General features: G+C 39.8%; 1 protein-coding gene across 3 annotated transcripts in view; it reads left to right on the top strand.

Moving 5' to 3' along the window:
• The first annotated feature begins 612 nt into the window (after positions 1-612).
• The window catches only part of SMG1 (SMG1 nonsense mediated mRNA decay associated PI3K related kinase), a 59,195-nt gene continuing 37,417 nt past the window's right edge, over positions 613-22,390 (top strand). For 2 of the 3 annotated variants that reach the window (XM_005522922.3, XM_014252578.2), the window contains exons 1-10: positions 613-887; positions 9,275-9,438; positions 12,358-12,513; positions 15,093-15,229; positions 17,418-17,476; positions 18,168-18,381; positions 19,146-19,271; positions 19,366-19,438; positions 20,119-20,216; positions 21,714-21,887. In XM_005522922.3, coding sequence (XP_005522979.1) covers positions 799-887; positions 9,275-9,438; positions 12,358-12,513; positions 15,093-15,229; positions 17,418-17,476; positions 18,168-18,381; positions 19,146-19,271; positions 19,366-19,438; positions 20,119-20,216; positions 21,714-21,887 — 1,290 coding nt within the window. In that variant the 5' untranslated portion in view covers positions 613-798. The remainder of the gene's footprint in view (positions 888-9,274; positions 9,439-12,357; positions 12,514-15,092; positions 15,230-17,417; positions 17,477-18,167; positions 18,382-19,145; positions 19,272-19,365; positions 19,439-20,118; positions 20,217-21,713; positions 21,888-22,390) is intronic. The other variant, XM_014252579.2, reaches the window with a different exon arrangement.

The following is a 22,390-nucleotide window of genomic DNA, read 5'->3' as shown; positions in this document are numbered from 1 at the left end:
CAGGGTGCCCTCGGGGCCCGGGACACCCGTATCCTGAGGATGGGAGGACATCGTCTTAAGCTGTGCCCAGGGAAGGTTTAGGTTGGATATTAGGAAGAAGCTCACAAGGAGGATTAGACACTGAAACGGGCTGCTCAGGGAGGTGGTGGAGTCACCGTCCCCGGAGCTGTTTAAGGAAAGACTGGACGTGGCACTGGGTGTCATGGTACAGTTGATGTGTAGCAGTTGATGTGATGTTCGCAGAGAGGCTGGACTCGATGATCTCAGAGGTCTTTTCCAACCCCAGGGATTCCGCGATCCCTTCACGCTGGTGGCGTTGGGATGCCCTGGCTGCCCTCCCGCACGGGCTCCCCTGGCAGCTGAGGTGCTGTCACCGGCTCCCCACAGGGCCGGGAGCTGACACCCCCCTCACCGCCCGGGGCGGAGCCGCCGCCGGCCGGCCGCTGCCGGGGGAGGCGCGGGCGGGGGGCAGCGGGGACCCCCCGGGCGGGGACCCCGTCCCGCGGCTGCCGGAGGCGGGGCTGCCGCCCCCGCGCCCCGTGCCCGCCCTCCCGGCGTGCCCCGCGGAGGGGCGGGCGGCTCATGTCCGCCATCCCGGCGTGCTGCGCGCCCGGGCAGCAGCCGGAGCAGCCGCGGCGGCCGCGTCCCCTCCCTACGCTGTGAGACAGCAGCACCGCCTGCGGAGCGCGAGTGAGGAGCCGCCGCCCGCGCCTCTTCCCCCGCGTCCTCCTGCTCCTGCTGCTCCTCCGCCCTGTCCCGCGCCGCTGCCCGGCCGGCCATGCCGTCTCGGGCAAGGTAATGAGCCGCAGAGCCCCGGGGTCTCGGCTGAGCGGCACCGGCAGCAGGCAGCACTACCACCCGCGGGGCTGGAATGACTGGCAACCCAGGTGGGCAAGGCTGGGGCCGGGGGCGCGGGTCGCGGCTGTGAGAGCGGGGCGGGCGGCTCGGCCGGGCCCCACCGCCGGGCCTGGGGGAGCGGGGCGGCGGCGGAGCCACTTCCTGGCGGCCGGGCCTAGCGCGGGAGGGCGGGCGGGCCCAGGCGGCGGGACGGGGCCGCGTCTGCCGGAGGCGGGACGGGGCCGGGTCTGCCAGCGCCCGGCGGGGTGGGAGCGCCCCGTGCTCCCCCCGGAGCCCCCGCTGCCGCGGCCTGTAACGTGTGCGGCCGGTGGCCGGTGTGTGGCTGCGGGCAGCGCGTCCCTCCCTGCGGCCGCGGGGCGGGCGGGGGAGCGGGGGTGGGCTCGGGTCTTGTATTTTCAGCCTGTTTTTCAGCTGGAACACAGCCAGGAAAGAACTGAGGCTGCAGGAGTACTCGTAGTTTTTTGAGGGTTAACAAAATACTACATAGGTTTATTTTGTTGTATTATTTTTTTTTTAACCTCGGAAGAGTAGTTGATCTATGTAAGTTTTCACCCCAGCCAAAAATATGTTGCAAGGCTTTAGGTGTGTTTATACCTGGCACTTTTTAGTAAAATTCAAAGTTTGCTCACTTCCTTAGTTAGATGTAGAGAGTGTATTTCAGGTTTTAATTATTTCTGATATGTCTCATGCCAGTGTATTTGCTCTACTGCTCAGTGTTGCTGTTTTCAGCATCATAATTGTCATGTAGAAATCCTAAATAAATTTGATGTTTCTTGATTTTTTTAAAAAATACGTGGATTTGAGGCTTTTATTAGTGTTTTTGAAAGTTTAACGTAACATGGGACTATACTTACAAACTTTCCAGTAGAAAAAAGAGTGCCACGTGCTTGGGAATATATTGACAGGTGATGATCCTAGGCTCATGCAGTTTGGACTAGAGAAATTGGGTGGATGTGAAGGTCACTTCAGCATTTATTGTGAAAGAAGCTTTCCTTTTGCTTGAACAGCTAGCAGCACAGCCTCTAGGGCCAGTGCTAGAGGCTGTTCAGTTCTTAATGGTGTGTGGAGCATGGTTATTTATATTCTGATTTCTTCTGTGATTGAAATACTTGGTCACATAACTTACTTTTTTCCCTCACTTAAGAACTTATGATTCTCACTGGTGACATTTTCTTAGAGCATCTAGATTTTTTTGGGAGAGAATTAAAAAGACTGGTCTCTTACTCCTTACCTACTTCTTTGCTTCAGTTTTCTGGGCTGCAGTCTGTAATTCTGGGCCCTAACATGGGACCTTTCCACCTGGAAGAAATTGGACATGTCTTTGCAGTGGATGACTTCTTTAAGTGCATTTTGGTTGGATATATGAATTTGTCATGAGTTCTATCTTTTTGTCTAAAAAATACATCCTATGAGGGTTAAGGAAGCTGATTTCATCCAATGTAGTATTGCCTACAGTGGGCTCAGTAGTGTTAGGGGTGAAAGTAAGAGTGTAACTGCAGAAATGCTTTTCCTGGTGATAAGGCTGTTTTAAGAAGCTTCCTCCATGTGTGGTTCTGGTGTGTTCCCTTGTAGTCTGGTGCCTTCTTAGCTCTCAAGTACAGCTGTGTGACCTGGGCTGCTGAAGTAATTGTCCACAAAGCCACAGCAGAACAAAGCTCTGAGAGCACCAGGGAAAGTGTGGCCATCTGAGGGAGCCTCAGCATGGATAGGGCCTCATTCTGCTTCCATCACACTGTGTGATCAAGAGCTTCTGCTAAGAAATAGCTAACACCTCTGCACTGGTCCTGACACTTTTCAGAAATCAACTTTATCCTTTCCTTTAATTACTACTTCTTTCAAAAATTTATTTTATTATGGTGGGGAATACCAGGAATCAGAAATGTTCACACAGTCCCAAACACAGCACATTTTTATTTACATGCAGTGCTCCATTTTTTCACATCTCAGAAAGATTGGTGATGGGAAACCTGAGTCTACACTGTGAATTTAAGGACAGTGCAGAGGTTAAATTAGACTTTGTTGACTTGGTGTTAACTAATTTTTAAAAGTCATTGACATGCATGGTTGAAAGTTTAATGTTATATAAAACTGACAGTCTGTGTTTCTTTCATAATTTGAAATATGGTCTTGGGCAAACCTCACAACACAAATATACCCACGTGTTCTTTCCTTCCCCCTTCTGCTGGCTGTTTCATTTACTTCAGGTGATACTGCTGGTAAATGCTTTCTTGCAGGGCGTGGAAGAAGTGAAGGAAGTGGCCCAAGTAGTGAAAGCTGTAGTAATTGTAGTTGTTTCAAGTTCCTAAAGGCAAGAAAAGGAACTGCTGATACATGGGTGTATCGTCAGATGGCTTATTTTCAAATGCACTTTTTTGTGTGTATTCAAGTGACTAGATTGATTTTCATTAGTAGGTTCAGATTCCTCTCTGTTTTAAGTAATGCTGATCAGCACTGGGGCTTGTGGTGAAAACTGTGAAACTGAAAGTTGGAGCACAGAGGTTTTTTGAAAGTAAAAGTAGTTTCTAATTAAAATTAGATTTTTTTTGCATGTGGATGAAGTCATACATCAGATGCACGTGGACTGGTTTCCCAGCAGTGTGGGTACAGTTAGAGCTGTCTATGTGTTAGAGGAAGAAGTTGTCCTGTTGTATAGGGACAAATTATTTTGTGCACTGCTTTGTACAGACTCAATTAATAGCAGCACAGAAACTGTGTAGATAGATGTTGGATGGATGTGACAGAGAACAGTGAACAGTTTTTTGAGGCTTGGTAAGATCTTGCTCCCCCTTCTCCTAATCTTTTCAGCTCTCTAGACTTTTGCTTCTTTCTTTTCTTGTTGTTTAACAGATTTCACTGCATTTTCCCTGTTACAACTCTTGGGGCAAAAAATAAAATCACTTCAGTGTGCAGGCCTTGTGTGTGAACAGAGTTAATTTATTAGAGTGCTGAGAGCTAATTATGTACTGAAACAAGCAGTATTGCCCTTTGGGAGGAAATGCAGGAGTGTGAGTGCAGGTTAGCAAGTGCAGGGTGCACCATGGCATTCTTAGGTGAAAGTGTGAAAAGGATGATAAAATTTTAATTAACAGGACCTCTCTGTCCCTCCTATCATAAATGTAGGTTAGCAGGGGAGGATGTGAAAAAGTGTCAAACAACATCTTTCACAAATTTCCAGGGATGTCCTATTAGGTTTTAGTACTGAAATAACGAAAATGGTGTGTATTCTTCTACAATGTAAGTCAGTGTTGTGAGTTACTAATTTCTGTTAGCATGGTGCTTGCCAAACCAAGTTACTGCCTGGGGTAGACTTGGTGAGACAAGACAGCAGAATATGGTCTCCTTCCAGGTAGCTTGTGGCCTAAGCAGGAGAGCATATTGGCTGGAAGTTTGTAACTGAGGTCATGTAAGTACCCTGTCTTTAATTACAGACAGGTTGGGAGATATTGGCAGGGAGCAAAGAAACCCATTAGACCAAATGGCCAGGAAAGTGCTGTTCAGAGCAGTGCTTTTCACATGGCTGTGAAGGGCAGAGGCATGTCTTCTGCAAAAAGCAAGCACTCACTGTGGAAATTGTCTGATCATAATGCTGCATCCAGACTGTGAATGACAAACAGGTGATAGTAGCAGGTGCTGTGTAGAAGGAGAGTTGAAACAGACACTCTGCTTGTGCTGTGCTTGCATGTACAGCAAGGTACCTGTAAAATGCTTGTTAGAAATAGGCTGAAACCTCAGTTTGCACAGGTGAGAGACCTGAAAGTTGGAAACATAGAGGTGTTTGAGGATGTTGCTGTGATTACCTAAGAGTGGGTGTAGAGTCATGTGGGGTGAAAGTGGATAAGACTTCTCTATCTTTTCAGGGGTAGCTGAGAGAGAGGAGAGCAAAGACTGAGAGAGAGAGGGAGAGAGAAAAGTGGTCAGTGATGTTGAAGGCAGCTTAAAGAATGATATGCAGGATCAGTTGTAAGGTGCCATTGTGAAAATATCAATGGAAACCATGGAAAGAGATTCAATGGGCTCCATGTGGGAGATGCTGAACAAGAATGAGTTCAGTTCTGGAGTTGCAGCCATAATTCTTGATCTCCTTTCACATTTGTGTTAAATATGCTGATAAGCTTGGGAAGGTGTGAGATCAAAGAGTTTTTTTGGGTTTTGGTAAAATGGAGGAGCTGAAATTTGTAATGTAAAAACCTTTGTTTTTAATGTGAGGACAGGAGAATGAGATGTGAGAAAGATTAAAGAAGATGAAAGTGTCAGGGGGAAGCAGAAGAAGCTTGGAGTGCAGACTGTTTTCCATGTAAGAACAGCCATAGTAAATCAGACCAAGGGTTTAGCTAGCTTAATATCCTGCAGCCCAAAATGTCTGTTGGAATATATGTATGGAAAAAGAAGAGGATGTATATATGCAATACCTTTCCCTGACATTCCCTTGTAATAATGGCACTGTGGGACAGAACAAAATTGATCTACTGTCTAAGAAGGGAGTGACACGGAATCAAGAGATGATTTAAAATCCTACTGTGATGGCAGGCAGATGTCCAGCAATGGAGATTGCAGAATTGCAGTAGATAGTTAATTAGTTATTTCATGAATAGAAAACACAGCCACTTGTATTTTCTCAGTACAGGAGAAGAAGCAGAAGTAGGCTTTGAGGTGGGATCAGCCAGGCTCTGGCTTGGAAGGGTGGACCAAGTGATGGGAAGATCATGGCAAAAGGAAGCTCTGCATGCCAGTGGCAGAATAGTCAGAAACTTGGTGGGAAGCTGTTAATTTGGGTGAATACAGTGACTCTTTTAAGTTTTAAATATTTTACTGATAAAGAATTTCAGGAATGAAGAATTTATCTGCATTACAGCAAATAAACTTGGCAAATAGAGCAAATAAGCAAGTATAATCAACTGACTTGAACAATAATGGAGCTCACACAGTAGAGTTGTCTTGGAGTAGATCTTTCATGTAGGTCCTGTACTTGGAAGTAGAATCAAATAGAATAATTAAGTGATTTTTGTCTCAAAATAATGTCCATATGGCAGGGTTGTTCTGAAAAAGCTACACATAATGAACAGTATACACCAGATTGTAGCAAGTTTCTTGGACAAAAATTCTTAAGACTTCCATATAACTAGAGTAACAATATATTCTTGATTGATCTATTTTTCCTTTCTTCTAGATAAAGATTTTCTTTTTTAAACTAGTAGGTCTCAGCCATGCTCTCTTCAGTCAGACAAATTGGCAAGTCAAATCATACTGATACTTTTGCTAGAATGAGATAATAGACTTATTTTTGAAAAATCTTTCCTTCTGTATGCCAATGGAAAAAAATAAGCAGCCTTCTTGGAGAGGGAGGACACACTAATGGCCATATCTGCTTATTTAGGTGGGCAAACTACTTTATTTTTCTGATGGACAGAGGCGGGTTTAAAATCACCCTGCAGAAAACTGAATGCAGTCTCTTCTGTTTAAATGATATTGCTAAAACAGTGTCTGCAGCTAGTTGGTGATGATGGGTGATCTTCCACCAGAACCAGACACAGGTGCAAACTCTCATGTGAGCTTTTGAAGTACTTAGCTTAGTCTCCATTGGTGAGCTTTTCAGGAAGAAGTAATACAGTGTAGTTTCTCATAAAGTATCAAATAAGCTTTGGAAGCTACAGTATAAGGTAATCCTAGTCATGTTCATCTGTGCAATTTCCCATTTTGACTTTGTCTAATATAGCATTTGTATTTGAACTTCTGCTAACGTCATACATAGAGACTCTATTAATGTATGATGTTTGTTAGGTCTGTGGCAATGTCAATGGATATAACTTAAGATTTGTTACGTATGATAATGCTGAGCTGGAATTCCCTTCCCACCTGAGAAGTGGCACGTGTCACTGGGCAGCTGGAAATGCACAGGTCCATCAGGTCCTTGGCTCTGCTTCTGCTGTGCATCTCCATGCAAGCGGCTTCCTGTTGGAAATCCTCTTTCCAAGCAATATGGACCATAGCAGTCAGTTGGATCACAGAACATCAGCATCTTTCTAGGATGTTTTTTGTCTCTGCCTCATAAAGATAGCCAGGAGTTTCTGTCCTGTCTAAACTACACATTTATCGTAGTGGGAACAGTGTTGTCAGTGGGCATTATTGTCTCTTAAATTGATATATAGGAGAACAATTACATATTTTTTACTAAAATTGGACTCACCTTTTAGTTGGTGATAAAGTGTGAGCAGGTTAGCTTGCAGATAGCTGTTCCAGAAGCCAGAGTGAAGTGAGTGTGTGGGTTTTCCCAGGGAAACAATAGGCTCATGTATTTTACCACAATGGAAAATTTTACGAAGCATTCAAAGGCTGTCCTGTGGGAAGTGGGGTTAGCTGAGAACATGTGTAGTCATTCAGTTCATAGGGATGCACAAAGCAGTGTTAAAAATTATACATTTAATCAGCGTTTCTTCAGACATAGGAATTTCAGCCTTAATGGTTGACAATTGCAGATGATTCAGTTTACAGCACATTGCCTTAAAAAAAATTATGCCCTTTGGGAAGGTAAATATAAGATGCCATCAGTACTTAAATTGGCCAGCTGAAAATTTGTCAGCCTGTTTCATTGAAAGGCTAACATAATTGCTCAAAGTGAACTGGGAGGTTTTAGGACAAGGAGAAGATCTGGGGTCTCTATGTATGTCTGGAAATTTGCATATGATTTGGGCACATTTAAAGTTCACACCATGTGAAGGTACAGTGAAGAACTTCCCTGTTCAGCATAGCTTAGGTGAATGATGATGGCACAATCAAATAAAGATTTTTACAATCCTAGTTAACTTCATGAATAAAGACTTAATACTAAGGTTTTGCCTCTAGAGTAGCATAGCCCATTTTTTAAATAGTCCAAGCAGGTGCCCAACAAAGCAGTAGATGTGATGGCACAGTGAACACTGAATGAGGAAAAGTGTCTTGCTGTGTGTATCTAAAAATGAACTTGCTTACCATGCTAAAGGGAATAATACCTGCCAGGCAAATCTAATATCAACTTGCCCTGTGAGAACAGGGGAAAAGCATAATTTTCTTATTGTTCCAAATTGATAATATAATGTCTTTTAACATTCTCAGGAGAATAAAATGTGTGTCTTTAATTCCAGTTGATTTTGCAAGTGTTGGTGCTCATGGTATATTCCTCTTCCAGTTGTACTGTGGCCAAGCTGTATTGGACAGTAGCAAGCCTTTAGTACTGCTTAAGTAACAACTGCTTATCAGAAAGTTTACCTGTGTTTCTCCCTTTTGGCCTTGAGATGTATTTGACTCCCTTTTCCCTGAATTTGTCTACCAGTTCTAATCACAGTGTTCCCTTGAAAAGTAAAAATGAAAGATCTTTTCTTTAGGAACGTGTGGTGGTTATCCTTGCACAAGCTGTAGTTAATTTACAGGAATGATCTGTCCTGCTTTTTAGTTAAATAATCGAATGAACTACCCAAAGCTTTAAGTAAAAATAGTAGATCTTTAGAGTTTGCATGGGGAAAGCTTGCTGTAAATAATCTGAATAGTCTGATTCCAGATACACTGGAGTTGAGTGTGATTCTGCTGACTCTCCCTTTGCATGGGTATTGCTTTATTTGTTTTAATGTCAACCCCCCATCATTGCTTGTAAGAGTGCATTTAAAGTGATTGGTTGAGTTTGTGTTCTGAAGTCTCATGCATGCAAGTTTATTAAAGTCCTGTATTTTTAAAAATAAAACCACTTAGTGTGTCCAGGGAGAAGAGTTGATTTAATAATTTTAATCTTCTTCCTTAATAGTTTAGTCTGGGCTATATCAGTTTTCTGATATGGGAGAAATTTAAACATAATGCAGATTTTTTTTAAAACTTGCCTTTTATCTGCAGGCATTTACTCATAAGGATCACAGCTCTTAATTTACCTTTCAGTATTTTCACAGTAAAGCCTGCTTCCTTGCTTTGCAGTTTTTATTACTTTGTGATTTTTGTGCTGATAATCAGTTAAATTCTAATAAGAGGGTTCATGTTGCTCAGTAAGGCCCATGGCATATTATGTAAATGTTCATCTGTGGGTTAGTGATGACTTTCACAAATGGTAGGCACTGTATCATCCAGCTGTGGTACATACCTGGACCTAGTTGTATTTTGTTACCTCTGGGAAGTAATTTTTTCCTTGTAGAGACATCCAACTGAAGAGACTTGAGAAGGTCATAAGAAAAGGCACTGGCACACTAGAATACATTTCCTTTGCATGTTGCTGTGATAATGAGTCAATTCCCATCCCCATGTGAATTTAAGGCCACTTTTTAAGCAGCAGGTTAGACAACTTTTTTGATGCAGGGAAATACATTTCGGATTGTAATTTAAATATGTTGTATTTATAAGTGAATGTGGATCCCACTCCTGTTATATCCCTACATAAAAAAAAATATTTTTCTCTTTGTAGAACTGACAGTGCATCAGCTGACCAAGACAATTTAAAATATTCTTCATCCAGAGATCGGGGCAGTTCTGCCTCCTATGGATTACAACCCTCAAATTCAGCTGTGGTGTCTCGGCAAAGACACGATGATATCAGAGTCCACACTGACATACAGAATGAAGAAAAAGGTACACAGATTGCTGTTTCATGTATGATTGTGAGGGGACATTCAGGGAAAGGCAGTAAACTGAAACGGTGGAGAAGTTTTTGTTTTGTTGGTTTTTTTTTCTCCCCCCAAAAAAGGCAGTGAGCTGATTTGTCTCATTGCCACAGTATCACTGTTTTGGGAGATTTGTCAGGGATCAAAGAAATGTTGTGGTTGATGTGAATACTGAGAAAAATATGCAGTTGTGTTAGGAGAAGAATGCAAGAGAAGACTTGATGTGTGAACAGATAAAGTACTTTTTTCTGAAGAATAATATTCTGGTTGTGTCTGGTCTTCAGGCTGCGATTTCTTCCTGAATAGTCTCCAGTACTTCTGGTATTGGATTAAGTGGGCTAGTAGACTGATCTGTTGCCTGTTGCAGCTTTACTGCACCAAACGGGAATCTTTCTTTAGTAATCAGATCTATATTTTTATCATTAGTGGCATTTTCTACTTTCATGTACCTCAGTCTGACTTCATATAAATCATGTGATGTGCGATTCATACATTTTTACTGGTTTTGTTTTTGTTGTTTTCACTTTTAGGGTGGAAATAGTATCTATTGAAAATAGCTAAACAGTCAGAATCATGTATTTTCTGTATTTATGAAAAATCTATATTCTCATTTTTTTCTTTCTGTATTTGCCAAATACAGATATCAAATTGGAGAATTTCCTACTTGTGGAGTCACTTTTTGACTGTGTAAATCATCAGGCAGGTCAGATTGAAAAGAAAAAATTGCACAGGAATAGTCATGTGGGAGTTTTTGTTCAGGAACCTAAAAAGTATTTGAACTCCCCCCACTTGTCTGGCCTATGACTGACTGTAAATAATTGCTGTATCTTCGGGGAAGTTACAGCTGGATGCAGATTAATTTTTTTGTAGTTAGAAGGTAGTGTTAGTAGGTGGCAGAAGCATGAAGCATGTTTATCTGCATAGTTTGAGAACCTTAAGTTTTTTTTACTTCAGTAGAGAAACTGCGTACGAAGTGAGTGTTTTTGTCTGTCTGCTAATGTGGAATGTTGTACTGTGTTTAACACAGACTGGCATAGGAGGTTGTTCTTATAATTTGAAGGGTGCTAGTATTTAAAGAATGTACTACCAGTGCAGTGAAATAGTAAGTTTTGGACAAATTCAGAAAGGTAATTTGTGAAGTTGCTGGGAAAGTGTTATTTGAGAAGAAAAATGTACCTGGCTCTCCCTTCAGTATTGTATCTTGCAGGGCATGTCTCTGCTAGCTCAGCACTTTGTGCTTTTTTGTTCAGGTGACTTGAAAAGAGGTGATTAGGATATTCTAACTATGAAACCAAGTTCCAGGTATCTCTGGTTCATTTTTGTTACTGAAGAAATTTGTAGGCTTACAGATGCAGAATAGTTTCTTTGTTTACTAAGATTTTTCAATTAGTCTGTTGGAGTCTGCCAGCATGGAATTTTCATTTGAGAATTTCTGTTCTGGCTTCCACACACCCCCTACCCACCTCCCCCCATTTCTGGTGTTGATAATAAAAACTAGTTACAAATTGATAACTTCTGGAAGTTTTTCAGGTTTGAAAACCTCCAAGAATGTGACTCTTATGGTCAGACTCAAATGCATTAATTCCTGTTAGAAGTTACTTCCTTCATAGGACAGTGTAGGTTTGTTCTGACAAAATAATGTGAAGGTGACACGCTTGCTAGTTTATGTTTAAAAACTGAGCTGTAAAAAATAATGTTGTAAATCTAAATAGACACAAACTATCTTTACTGTAATTGTAGTTAACCAATTACAAGTGAGACTTTGCACAGGGTTTTCTGTAATGGTAGGGTAGCCCCATCTGTATAGGAATGCACAGAAATGTATGCTGGTGATTAGTATCTGCTTTTTATCGAAAGATTTGCCTTAAAGAAACACTCTTTGCATCTCCTAAGGTCCAGGTTCACCTCAACGTTTGAACTTACTTTTATCAATCCTTTAGTCTCATTAGGCAGCCTCATACGGGGATCCACCTCTCCTTTTCCCCAGACAGTCTTTTATACTTGAGGCAGGTAGACTTGTGGAAATATCTTTTCTGAAAGAAATCTTGCGTATTTTTTGTTCTGGGTTCAATTTTATTAGTTGATTCTTCCCTGTCTTGGACAGGGACGGCACTTGAGAGATCCTCCTTGGAAGCGAGCTCTAATACATTGAATGACAGATTGAGCAGGCTCAGGGGAGAATTTTCACTTGTCTACAGTATTGAGGGGAAGAACCTGCCTCTCAAAGTGGTGTGGCAGGCTGGAAAAGTTCCAGTCTCAACATTTGAGTATGTTTATTCTTGTGGATCTAGGAGTAAGATCAATTGAATTACTCAAAATTATGCTTTTATTTTCATGGTTACTAAAGATGTATCTTAAGTGTGAGAATGTAGAATTGAGATTAATTAAGGATGATACCAATATTAATGAAAATATTGACTTTTTTATGTTTAAGGAGAGTTGTTCAATCTGTGCAAATAGATAATATTTGTCATTTCAAAAACTTTATTTTCTTGGCCGTTTTACTTAGCCTGTGTGGTGGATTCATAGCAAAAACAGAATGGATATTTCATTTGCATAAAGGAGCAGGTAAGTAAAAATATTTAGTCATGTGTACTAGCAGTTTGACCTTGTATTTTACAAAGCCTTTCATGTCAAAGTAATAATAAGAAAACATTAAATGCAACAAAATTGATGTTAAACTTCATGGCAATAGTGTTTTTTTATGTACTTCAAAAAAGGACAGATGTTCTAAACCTGGAAACTTACAGGATATAACAAAACATTGATGCATGTGGAAGTGAAAAAGGAAGCTAATTTGCTTATGAATTGAGTAACTCACAGCTCACCACCTTGCTGAATATGTGGCCTGAGTGCCTGTTCTAATGTCACGTTGGTCTGTCCACAGGTGGCTACAGTGTCAATGGAGGATCTGGGGAAAATACTTATGGTCGGAAGTCGTTGGGGCAAGAGCTGAGAGTTAACAATGTGACCAATCCTGATTTTACCAGTGTTCCACATGGGAATCGTGCTTTAGCCACAAAAGACATGAGGAAATCACAGGGTAAGGACATCACTGATTTTTGGGAAGAGGATATCTCTTCTGGCAACATTTCTTGTGTTCAGAATATGAAGAGAAGTTCACTATGGTTAGGCAGTCTGTATGGATTTTTTTTTTTTGTGATACGTGATTAGATGGTGTTGATGAAAACTTGTTTTATCATCTTTAGCAAGTTTTACTGTTCCTTGTGCTGATACTTCCTCCATAGGTTTGGCAGATGTCTCAGCTACCTGGCTTAGGCTGTCAATCTTTCTATTTCCTTTAGATGGCTTTTGAACCCTTACTTAGGTTAGCCAGATTTGGCAACGACATCTCTAAGAACGAGAACTTATTTTAGATTTGTTGCAGATTGATGCCTGAATAAAAAGTTGGTAATCAATGAGCCCCAGTGTGGGAAGAGCAGCAGTGGTTGGGAGCAGCTTAGCTTTCCCTGTTCTCCCTGGGCTGCAGGACAAGCAGTGATCACCTCCTGCCAGCTCAGTCACTCTGTGTGTCCTCCCGAGCCTGCCACTGCTTGTGCTCCCTCTTGCTCAGCTGGGGAATAGAGGCCAGGGAGGAGCTGGAAGCATCCTAAGAATGTGGGCAAGGTCTTGGGAGATGCAGCAAGAACAAATTTGGAGTTTCAAGAGGGTGCAGGAATGCTGGGCTTGTGTTTTTGAGGAAGAAGGCTTCACTCTTCTCACTATTTGAGGTTTGAGTCACAGTTTAAAAAAAAAAAAAAGAAAAGAAGTTATTCCAAGCATTTTTGAATGAAAATAGAAACATTATGACTAAGCACTGTCACTTATTGCATCACTTAGTCTAAGTAGTAGTTGAGCCACTGGTGAAAACTGCCTGCTTTATGCCAGGCACATTACAAACATGAGGACAGACTGTTTCTTCTCAATGATTAGTATTTCAGGGGAGTAAAAAGAATGTTCAGTGTGCTTTGCAGGTGGAAGAACTGAGGTGTAAGTGGTGACATGACTGTTTCAAAAATGGGATTTTAGGAGTGGGTTAAACTCAGACTTTATAATCATATTCTGGTGTCTTAATATAAAATTATTTTTATATTTTATAGTCCTTTTTGTGTCTTTCTGTGTAGAGGAAATAGAAAACCCTTCCAGTAAAAAAACTTTCTGCCAGTACTAAATAATAGTTAATTCAGACTGTTCTCCTGGGTATGTGACCATCTTTTTAATCCCTAAAAGGTTAGGATATATAATTTTGGATGATTGAAGTTGCTCCCTATGACTTGTATGTTTTCTCTCCTTGAGATGTCAAATTTCAAGAGAGTTTCCTTTTGAACTTGGCTGTCTTCATTGTTGTAGGTTTTAGCGAGTAATTTTGGTTTTTCATGTATCTTCTTTAAAATACACTGGGATAATGTTACAACAAGATTTTGGGTTTTAAATTCTTTGATGTGTTCTTGTTAGTATATTCATTAAACAGTTTTAAAAATAGTCTTTTGTGAATTAGCATGTGGCTGAGACCTTGGTGAATTTTCACTAAGTGGATGTTGCAGGTGTTTGTTAACTAGTGCTTTGATTAGTGTAGCTTCAGTCATGTTGCTGGTTAGTGTTTTTTGGTTCTGTTTTTTTCTTAAAGTTATAATTGTGACTTGACAATTAGCTGACACTTGGGGAGTAATGCCAATGTAGATTAGCTACTAACTGAATAAAGACAAAGCTGCTTTAGTCACATCAGATGACTGATGTCTAGCAGAGTAGAGCAAAAAGCTGTCTGTACCTGTCTTGGATTTTCTCACTGAAGTAATGTTGACTAAGAAAGTCTCATCATGTTACATGAATCCTCTGGATTTGAACCACCATGAAACATTTAAAATTAAATTTATTGAAAGAAATTTTGCTTAGTTTTTGCAAACAAGGGAAATTATTTGTATGAATTCATAGGTAATTGGTCCCTAAAGCAGGTAAACTGCATTGTGACTTTGTCTGGTATCGAGTGCTGTTGGCCAGGTTTAATGAGGTGTTTTCTTAGGAAGGTGTTCATTCTCCCCCATTATGATCTGCTAAGTGAACAGCCAGGTCCCTCTTCACACTGGGGGCTTTTTGTTCCTCAATTAAAAGAGCAGATCTATTTTCATTTTCAAAGCAGAACCCTGCTACCTATCAGAGAGAAAATACTGTTTCTTTGTAGTTGCTTGAACTTGAGTCTGCTTCTTTGCTTCAGGAAGCAGCTTGTTTTTTCCACGAGGTTTTCTTGAAATATAATTTTTTGAGTTATTTTTGTTTATTCTGTCAGAAGTCTGATTTAATTTTACCTCACACTTTTTTAGTTCTCTTTATGTAGAAGGGAACTAAGTCCAGGTTTCTGCGTAAAGTAGGACAGTTCTGCTTAGTTCTGAATGAGTTCAACACAGATATTGGACTGTCCACATGAAGAAATTAAATATTTTGGTAGCTAAATTTGATTTTACATTTAACATCATTTTTTATGAAAGTTTAAAACCTATCAGGATTTATTTTTAATTGTTTTCTCAAATTACTATTATGAGTTACTGATTCCACACATACATGTATTGGACAATACAGTACTGTTGATTAATGCTGTAGGAAAAAAGAAATAATTGCTTTTTCCAGAGCGACCGTTGTCTTATTCTGACGAGTCTCGACTGTCAAATCTTCTTCGGAGGATTACTCGGGAAGACGACAGAGACCGAAGACTGGCTACTGTAAAGCAACTGAAAGAATTCATTCAGCAACCAGAAAACAAACTGGTCAGTATAGCATTGGGTATTTCTTCTCTTATAAAACTGTTTTTTTCAAATCTGAGTATTGGGATATGTCTGCAAGGATTATCTTGTGTACAAAGCATTTCTTTCCCAAGAAAGAAGAGTGTATTCCTGGATTGTCTGTCTTGTTTCCATAATTCAGGAAATGTTTTACTAGGATGTATTGCCTTAAGCTGAACTGAATGCTTGAACTGCAGGAATTAACATGGCATGCGTGTGGCTTTCTTTGATTGCTCTTAGTAATAGCTTCTGGATCCCTCAGAAAAGAAGCAGAGGGAAAGAGAAGTAAAGTGTTGTCTTGTTCAAAAACTGTTTCTGTATTTTTAATTAAAAATACACGGGTGTTTAGTCTTGTGAACAGCTCATCTTAGAGCCACTCAGCTTTCTAACTAAACAGCTCTGTTTGTGGATTCCCCTTCCATGGAAAGAGAGCTAAGTAAATCTTTGTTTTCATTACATCTTTAGGGTTTTTGGTGGGTTGCTGAAATCTCTAATGTCAAGTGTTTTTTAGGGATATGAGGGAAGGGAAGTATCACACTGTGGGTATAAATTTTTAATATTATGTATTTCAAAATGAAATATTAAAGAGCATATTGTCTGACATATCTCCCCTGCTGTTTTGGAAAACTTAGGAGTTCTCCAAGTACTGAAAAAGCAGGAAGTGATGGTTTAATATCCTGACACTCATTTGCAAGCCATACTCTGATACTTTAGCTGCAGGATCTATGTCTGTCCTTATTTATAAGAAATTGGTTTATTTTCTCATTGTATGCTAATTGACCAGTGATAACTGTGCTCTTTTCCAAAGGACGTGAGTCTTGAATATGGCGAGTGTTCTAGTCTGTGCACCTAGGTGTAAGCAGCCCCTATGCAAATCTAGATAACACTTCATCTTTCCTCTTGTTATTACAAGGGTTTAGGAAGAAATGCTTTGCACAATTATTCTGTGGTTATTTTTTTAGTTACTTCCATTACTTCCTTAAGGTTTTCCCCATTTTATAATTTTATTTTGTTACTGCATTTTATTTAGGTTTATTGCTATCTCAGAATATACTGAAATTGTCTTTCTAATGTCTAACTCAGTGATGACAAACTTTGTTAGTGGCCAGGATATTAAAAGGCTGTCACTGAGAAACTTTTGGTTAAGCTTCTCTGAGCTCACTAATGAGAATAAGTGTCAAGTGATATCAAGGCCAAGGCTTCATAATGGACAGAGTTTAACCTAGCAGTAGTTCCTGCAGGTCTTTACACTACTTAGTATAGTTTAACTGAGTTCCTTTTATCTTCAGGGTTGAAATATTAGTTCAAAGTAAAGTAGTAGAAGTCAGTCACTTATTTAATGGAGTCCTGCTTTAGCTTCTAAATCATAGAAATGCTTTTTCCTTTTTAGCCTGTCTTGCGGGTGCCAGAAACACTTTCAAAATGCCCTTGTGAGTTCTGAGGGGTCAAGCATGTGGATCTCTATCCCTCCACTCTCAAAAGCATAATGTTGCTCAAAACTTTAAACAAAAATTGGGTACCATCCACTGTGTTAAAGAGGAATATCTTTCTGAAGAAAAGAGAATAAACCTTTTTATTAACTTGTCAAGAAAACTTCCTGTTAATATGTTATGCAGTTGCAGCTAATGTGTGATTTTTTCAATGTGCATATTAGGATAACAAGTCTTTCTGGTTATGTTTACTGAGAAGCGCTGTGTCACCAATAACGCTTCATCCCCAAAATTGTATTCCATTTCACTGAAATTAAGGATTGCCTAAGTAGAAACTTCAATACTTCAGATTATATTATGTTTTCCATTAAATTTTCCAGTGATACAATTGATTTGTTAGTATTAGAGATTTGGTCTTCAGTAGATGCTACTCATGAGCTGTGTGATGAGTCTTCCATGGTGATGTAATGTTATCAGCAAGAACTAAACTTGGAACAGACCTTGATAGCAGGCTGCCAGTATTTTCATGGCTACTGTAAATAAATATCAAATATAACATCTAGGATAACATTGCAGTGTTGCTTAATATAGTTCATGCTAGTCTGCAGTGGCCATGGCAAGCACAATGGCATTCTCTGGACAAGGAGAACTGGCAGTGTTGTCTTTAATGAGAGTGTGAACAGGTAGTGAAGGCAGTATTGGGCAATTACTTGCTTATGCCTTTTATGTATCTTCTATTGCAGGTACTTGTTAAACAACTGGATAATATCCTGACTGCCATTCATGATGTGCTCAATGAAAGGTAAGCTGGAAAAATATTCTGAAGGGGAAAATAATGACAGCATTATGTTTGAAATACAGAGGGGAAAGGTTGAGAGAAATTAATTTGTCAGTTTTGCATGGGTGTCCCATTGCAGGAACAGAATGAAATTAGGGGAGAGCAAAGACTCTTAGGCATATCAACAATCCTGTTGGGCTGTCTAGAGTACACCTCCCTTGGACAGGACATGAAGGCACAAGTGTGGTTTTGATGCTGTAGCTAGTGTGGTGTCTCAGGTGTGTTCAGTCAGCTGGTGGAGCTGTGCGCTGCACTGGGGGTGTAGCTTCCAAAATGAAATAAATTTTTCCACAAGCTGTCTCATTTACATCCAATTAAGAGTGTATGAAGAGGATTCTGAGGTTTGTGTGGGCTTTTAGGTGCTTAGGTCAGTGTTGTTTCCCAGAGTCAGCTGCATATTAAGAATTATTTCCATTGGCTAATGTATTGCAAGTAGAACAGCATACTTTTATTCAAGCTGACTTACTCCATATAAATAATATTTCTTAGAATTTTACTTTAGCTTTGCCACAGCTGCCAATAAGTAGGAGAGAAGCAGCTTCATTTCTGCATATATTTTATTTTGCTCTAGAAAATGCTTTATTTTGTTTATGCTTCTGTTCTGCTGTCATGGCTGGAGATCCCAAGTTTCTTTTTTTTCTTTCCAAAAATACAGTAGCAAATTGCTTCAGGAATTGAGACAGGAAGGAGCTTGCTGTCTTGGCCTTCTTTGTGCTTCTCTGAGCTACGAGGCTGAGAAGATCTTTAAATGGATTTTTAGCAAATTCAGTTCATCCACAAAAGATGAAGTTAAACTTCTTTATTTGTGTGCAACCTACAAAGCACTAGAGACTGTAGGAGAAAAGAAAGCATTTTCATCTTTAATGCAGGTAAGACTACAAGTTAAAACGTGATTATTAATTACTTTCTCAGTGCAATGCTTGAATGAACTTTTTAAACTGGAATGAACAGTAAGTAATGCTATATTGACATAATAAGTAAATATCATTATGACTGGGAGGAAACTTTCTGACTGAATGGGATTCTTTGATTCTGGTTACGTTAGGAAAGAATGACAAGTCTTTGGAGGATGATACGTATTTTGATGCTACTTACTAGTATTTATGGCAGATCCAAGAAAAATAATCTTGATGAGACCAAAAAGAGAACTAAAGTGGAATGGCACAAAACCCAGCATTTTAATTGTTTTGTGCTACCTGCTATTTACATTTTCTCACTGGAATTGTGGATAGATCTGAGAAAGGAGTAGGATGTGTGCAGACAAGATGAAGTTCCCATGTTCAGATTCTAGGGTTTATTATTTTGGATGTAGAACAGCTATGACCAGGTCTGTGCTCAAATTTAATAGTTATTTTACAGAGCCAAAAAACTTCACAGGAAAAATGGGACTTAAAATAACTCACAGCTTTTCTGTGGCTGAAGAGCTAAAGTAAAGTGTTCCCTGGCTCTGCCAATATCAAGCAAATGCCCCCTTGAAGTGATAATTTTCATTCAGTGTATGTGATGCTTTTTACATTTTGTTCCTGCAGAAGAAGTGGAGTTCTGTTGATTGAATCAAAATAGTTTGTTACAATGTGTTCTCTCTCACCTTTTAATGAAGTGAAATGTCTGGTGGCTTTGCTTTACTTTTCAGCTTGTAATGACCAGCCTGCAGTCCATCCTAGAAAATGTTGATACACCAGAATTACTGTGCAAGTGTGTCAAGTGCATCCTTTTGGTGTCTCGATGCTACCCACACATTTTCAGCACCAATTTTAGGGTAAGCTTTCTTTATATTTTCTATTTTCTTTCTACAGTAGAAATGTTGGTGCAGCAAACTGAGTAATGACTCTGTTTTCACAATTGCTTTCCAGGACACAGTGGATATACTGGTTGGGTGGCACATAGATCACACTCAGAAACCTTCTTTGACACAGCAGGTCTCTGGTAAGTTTGGCCAGAGGAGCTCATGGAGAGTCTCAGAGCCTGCTCTGGCTTGCAGATGTCAGGGGTTTACTTACACCAGTCTGGTTCTACTGACATGGAAGTTGACATAAAACCAAATTGAATTTCTGGCTACATAGCAAGATACTTTGTTCCTAACTTTTTTAGCAAGTTTCCATTTGCCATTTTATGCTAAGTCTGGAAAAATGGGGTGCTTTATTCAGGGTACATTTAAACACCAATTGTTTTCTGCAATATTATAACCATCTTTAATAAATGTATAGATCTTAGGATATCCTGTGTGAAAGGATACATTTTTTCCTAAGTACTTTTAGAACATCTTTGTGGTAAAGATACTGTACTGGCATTTGAAAAATGGGGAAGTTTTTCCAATAGCTTTATCAGTTTACTTGGGAGTTATTCACAGCAAGTTTATTATGTTTCTTTTGAGATAGTCCTAGATTCTGTCCTTACTGTTTAACTGCTGTGGGGCAGAACTGAACCTTAAAATGATTTTTGCAAAAGGACAAAAGAGGGAGATACAATTTAGTTTAAAAACATCTAGTGTTAGTATTTTCATGTAGATGACCTCTTAGCTCAGCAACTTTTCCCTCAGCAATATGCAACTAAAATTTAATGATTATATGTCACCCTATATTAATTGGCTTGGTATTTTTATACAGGATGGCTGCAGAGCTTGGAGCCCTTTTGGGTGGCTGATCTAACTTTTTCTACCACACTCTTGGGTCAGTTTTTGGAAGATATGGAAGCTTATGCTGAGGTAAACAAGACTTTATGGTGTATACCAGAGTTAACTGTTATGGTATTCTTAATAAATCCACAGCTATGATTTTTATCTCAGATTTTTATATTATTACTTCTGTTGAAAATTAAATTACATGGGTTTCCTGGTGAAAATAGGACCAAATTATGGACTATTCTTCAGTCATGTACAATGACCAACTGCACAAATACTCATAAACTATTTAATTAGTATCACAACCAGGCCTTTAGCCACTGTCGATAGAGAATATCATATTGTAATAAAACTACAAACAATTGACCAAACAGGAATGCTTTTATTTTTGAAGAGCTGATGTGAAGACAATTCATGGTCTTTCCTTGGTGTTTTCTTTAATTGTCCAGCCTCAGAGTGTTTCAGAACTAGTAATTGTTGGGAAGAGAGGAAATCTTAGTACTTCAAAAGATTAATGATAAATCTGTCTTTTTAAAATAAAGCAGCAGATTATATGGTGCAGGAAATCATGCAGCAGGAACTGATGGAAAACTAGATTACATTAATTTAATGTACTTAATTTTGACTTTGTACCCTTTGTTTAGTTAACAGGGCATGAAGTTTATCTGATGCTGTCATTAAAGGAAAAGCTTTGGCATTGGCAGGGGGAGTGCTGTCTTTTAAGGTGTATGTGCTCATATGAATATATACTTATAGGTAGTTTATACTATATTGTATATGTGAATATGCAGGTCCTGTAGGTAAAATTGTACCTGGAGGACAATTAGTTTCACTCAAAGCAGAATCAATAATTTGGTCAGTGTCCTCCTGTTACCAGGGCCTTTGCTGGGGCAGCTTTAGGATTCCCAGGGCAGAGCAGTAAATCACTGCTTATCAAGCTGGCTGCTGCTCTGGTCAATGTGTGTATTCTTAGTCACGGAAGAGTTTTAAGATAACGTGTGCTAACATGGAGGAGGTGCTTCCAGCCAGTGTGTTTATCTCACAGTGGGGTAGACCAAGGCTGCAGCTCTACTAATGAGATCAGCACTTCTGGGAATGTTCCCAGGCACTGGTGCCAGCTGGCATGGAGCAGTCTCTTAGTGAACTCTTGGTCTCCAGATCAACATAGTTTGTGTGTGTGGTGGGAATGGCCAGTCAAACAACTTTAGTTTGGGGATGAGAATTTTTTGGAAGAGTGGTAAAAGTGTGCAGACAACTGTTGTAACAGTGCAGCAATACAGATGATCATGTTCCAGAGACCAGGAACTTCATAAGCCTTAAGTTTAATTTACAAGATACAGTCTGAGTACTTGTTCTAGTGGCTAAACTCATTGCTACTCTTAACTTCTCATTGTCTTTGTGTGCCTATATCCCACCTTCGTATGTGTGTGTAGTTAAGAGATATTGGATAAATACATCTGTAATTGGATTGCATAGTTTAATGTCTGGAAAAGAGATAAGTATTTGCAATCTCCTGTTTTGATATGTTACCCATGTGTAAGTTAATGATGTGTGCTGATACGTAAACCTTGTGTGCTGCAGGATCTCAGCCACGTGGCTTCTGGGGAATCGGTAGATGAGGACATTCCTCCTCCCTCGGTGTCGCTGCCCAAACTGGCTGCACTTCTGCGGGTGTTCAGCACTGTGGTGAGGAGCATTGGGGAGCGCTTCAGCCCCATCAGAGGACCACCAATTACAGAAGCTTATGTAACTGATGTAAGGACTCAATTTGCTTTGGTTTCCTTTGTTGCTCACCTGTTTTGTCACCATATAGCAAGGCCATTGACTCAGTTTATTTAGGTTTTACGATCGTTACATTAATATGTATATTCTTAGTTTTGAGTAAGTATGTTTTTTCCAAGAAATATTCTACAATAATTTTATTAAAGTATGGATCATGATAGTGGCATATGGGAGTCATATCAGAAACTAACCCTTTTAGGCATTTCATGTGGCTGGGTTTGCTGGTTATCTTTGAAACCATGCTGCTGTTTATTCAGATAATTATGTCACTGTAGAAACTTTGAACTGTAGATAGGAGTTTGATTTTATAAAATGTGATGGTTTTTATTCCTGTTGAAATTGTATCTATTATATCTGATAGCAAACTTCTCTAGCTCTATAGTATAGGATGGTGTAAACTCAGAATAAATATTATATAATATGTTAAGTAGTTGCTATAGTTCTGTAATGAGTGAGGAGATAAGATAAAAATTCCT

The sequence above is a fragment of the Pseudopodoces humilis genome, chromosome 18 (assembly GCF_049639895.1).
Source record: "Pseudopodoces humilis isolate 2021_Gansu_Grassland_sample_001 chromosome 18, ASM4963989v1, whole genome shotgun sequence".
Taxonomy (NCBI): domain Eukaryota; kingdom Metazoa; phylum Chordata; class Aves; order Passeriformes; family Paridae; genus Pseudopodoces; species Pseudopodoces humilis.
Note: the sequence above shows the minus strand (reverse complement) of the source record. Positions and strands in the feature narration are given on the sequence as shown.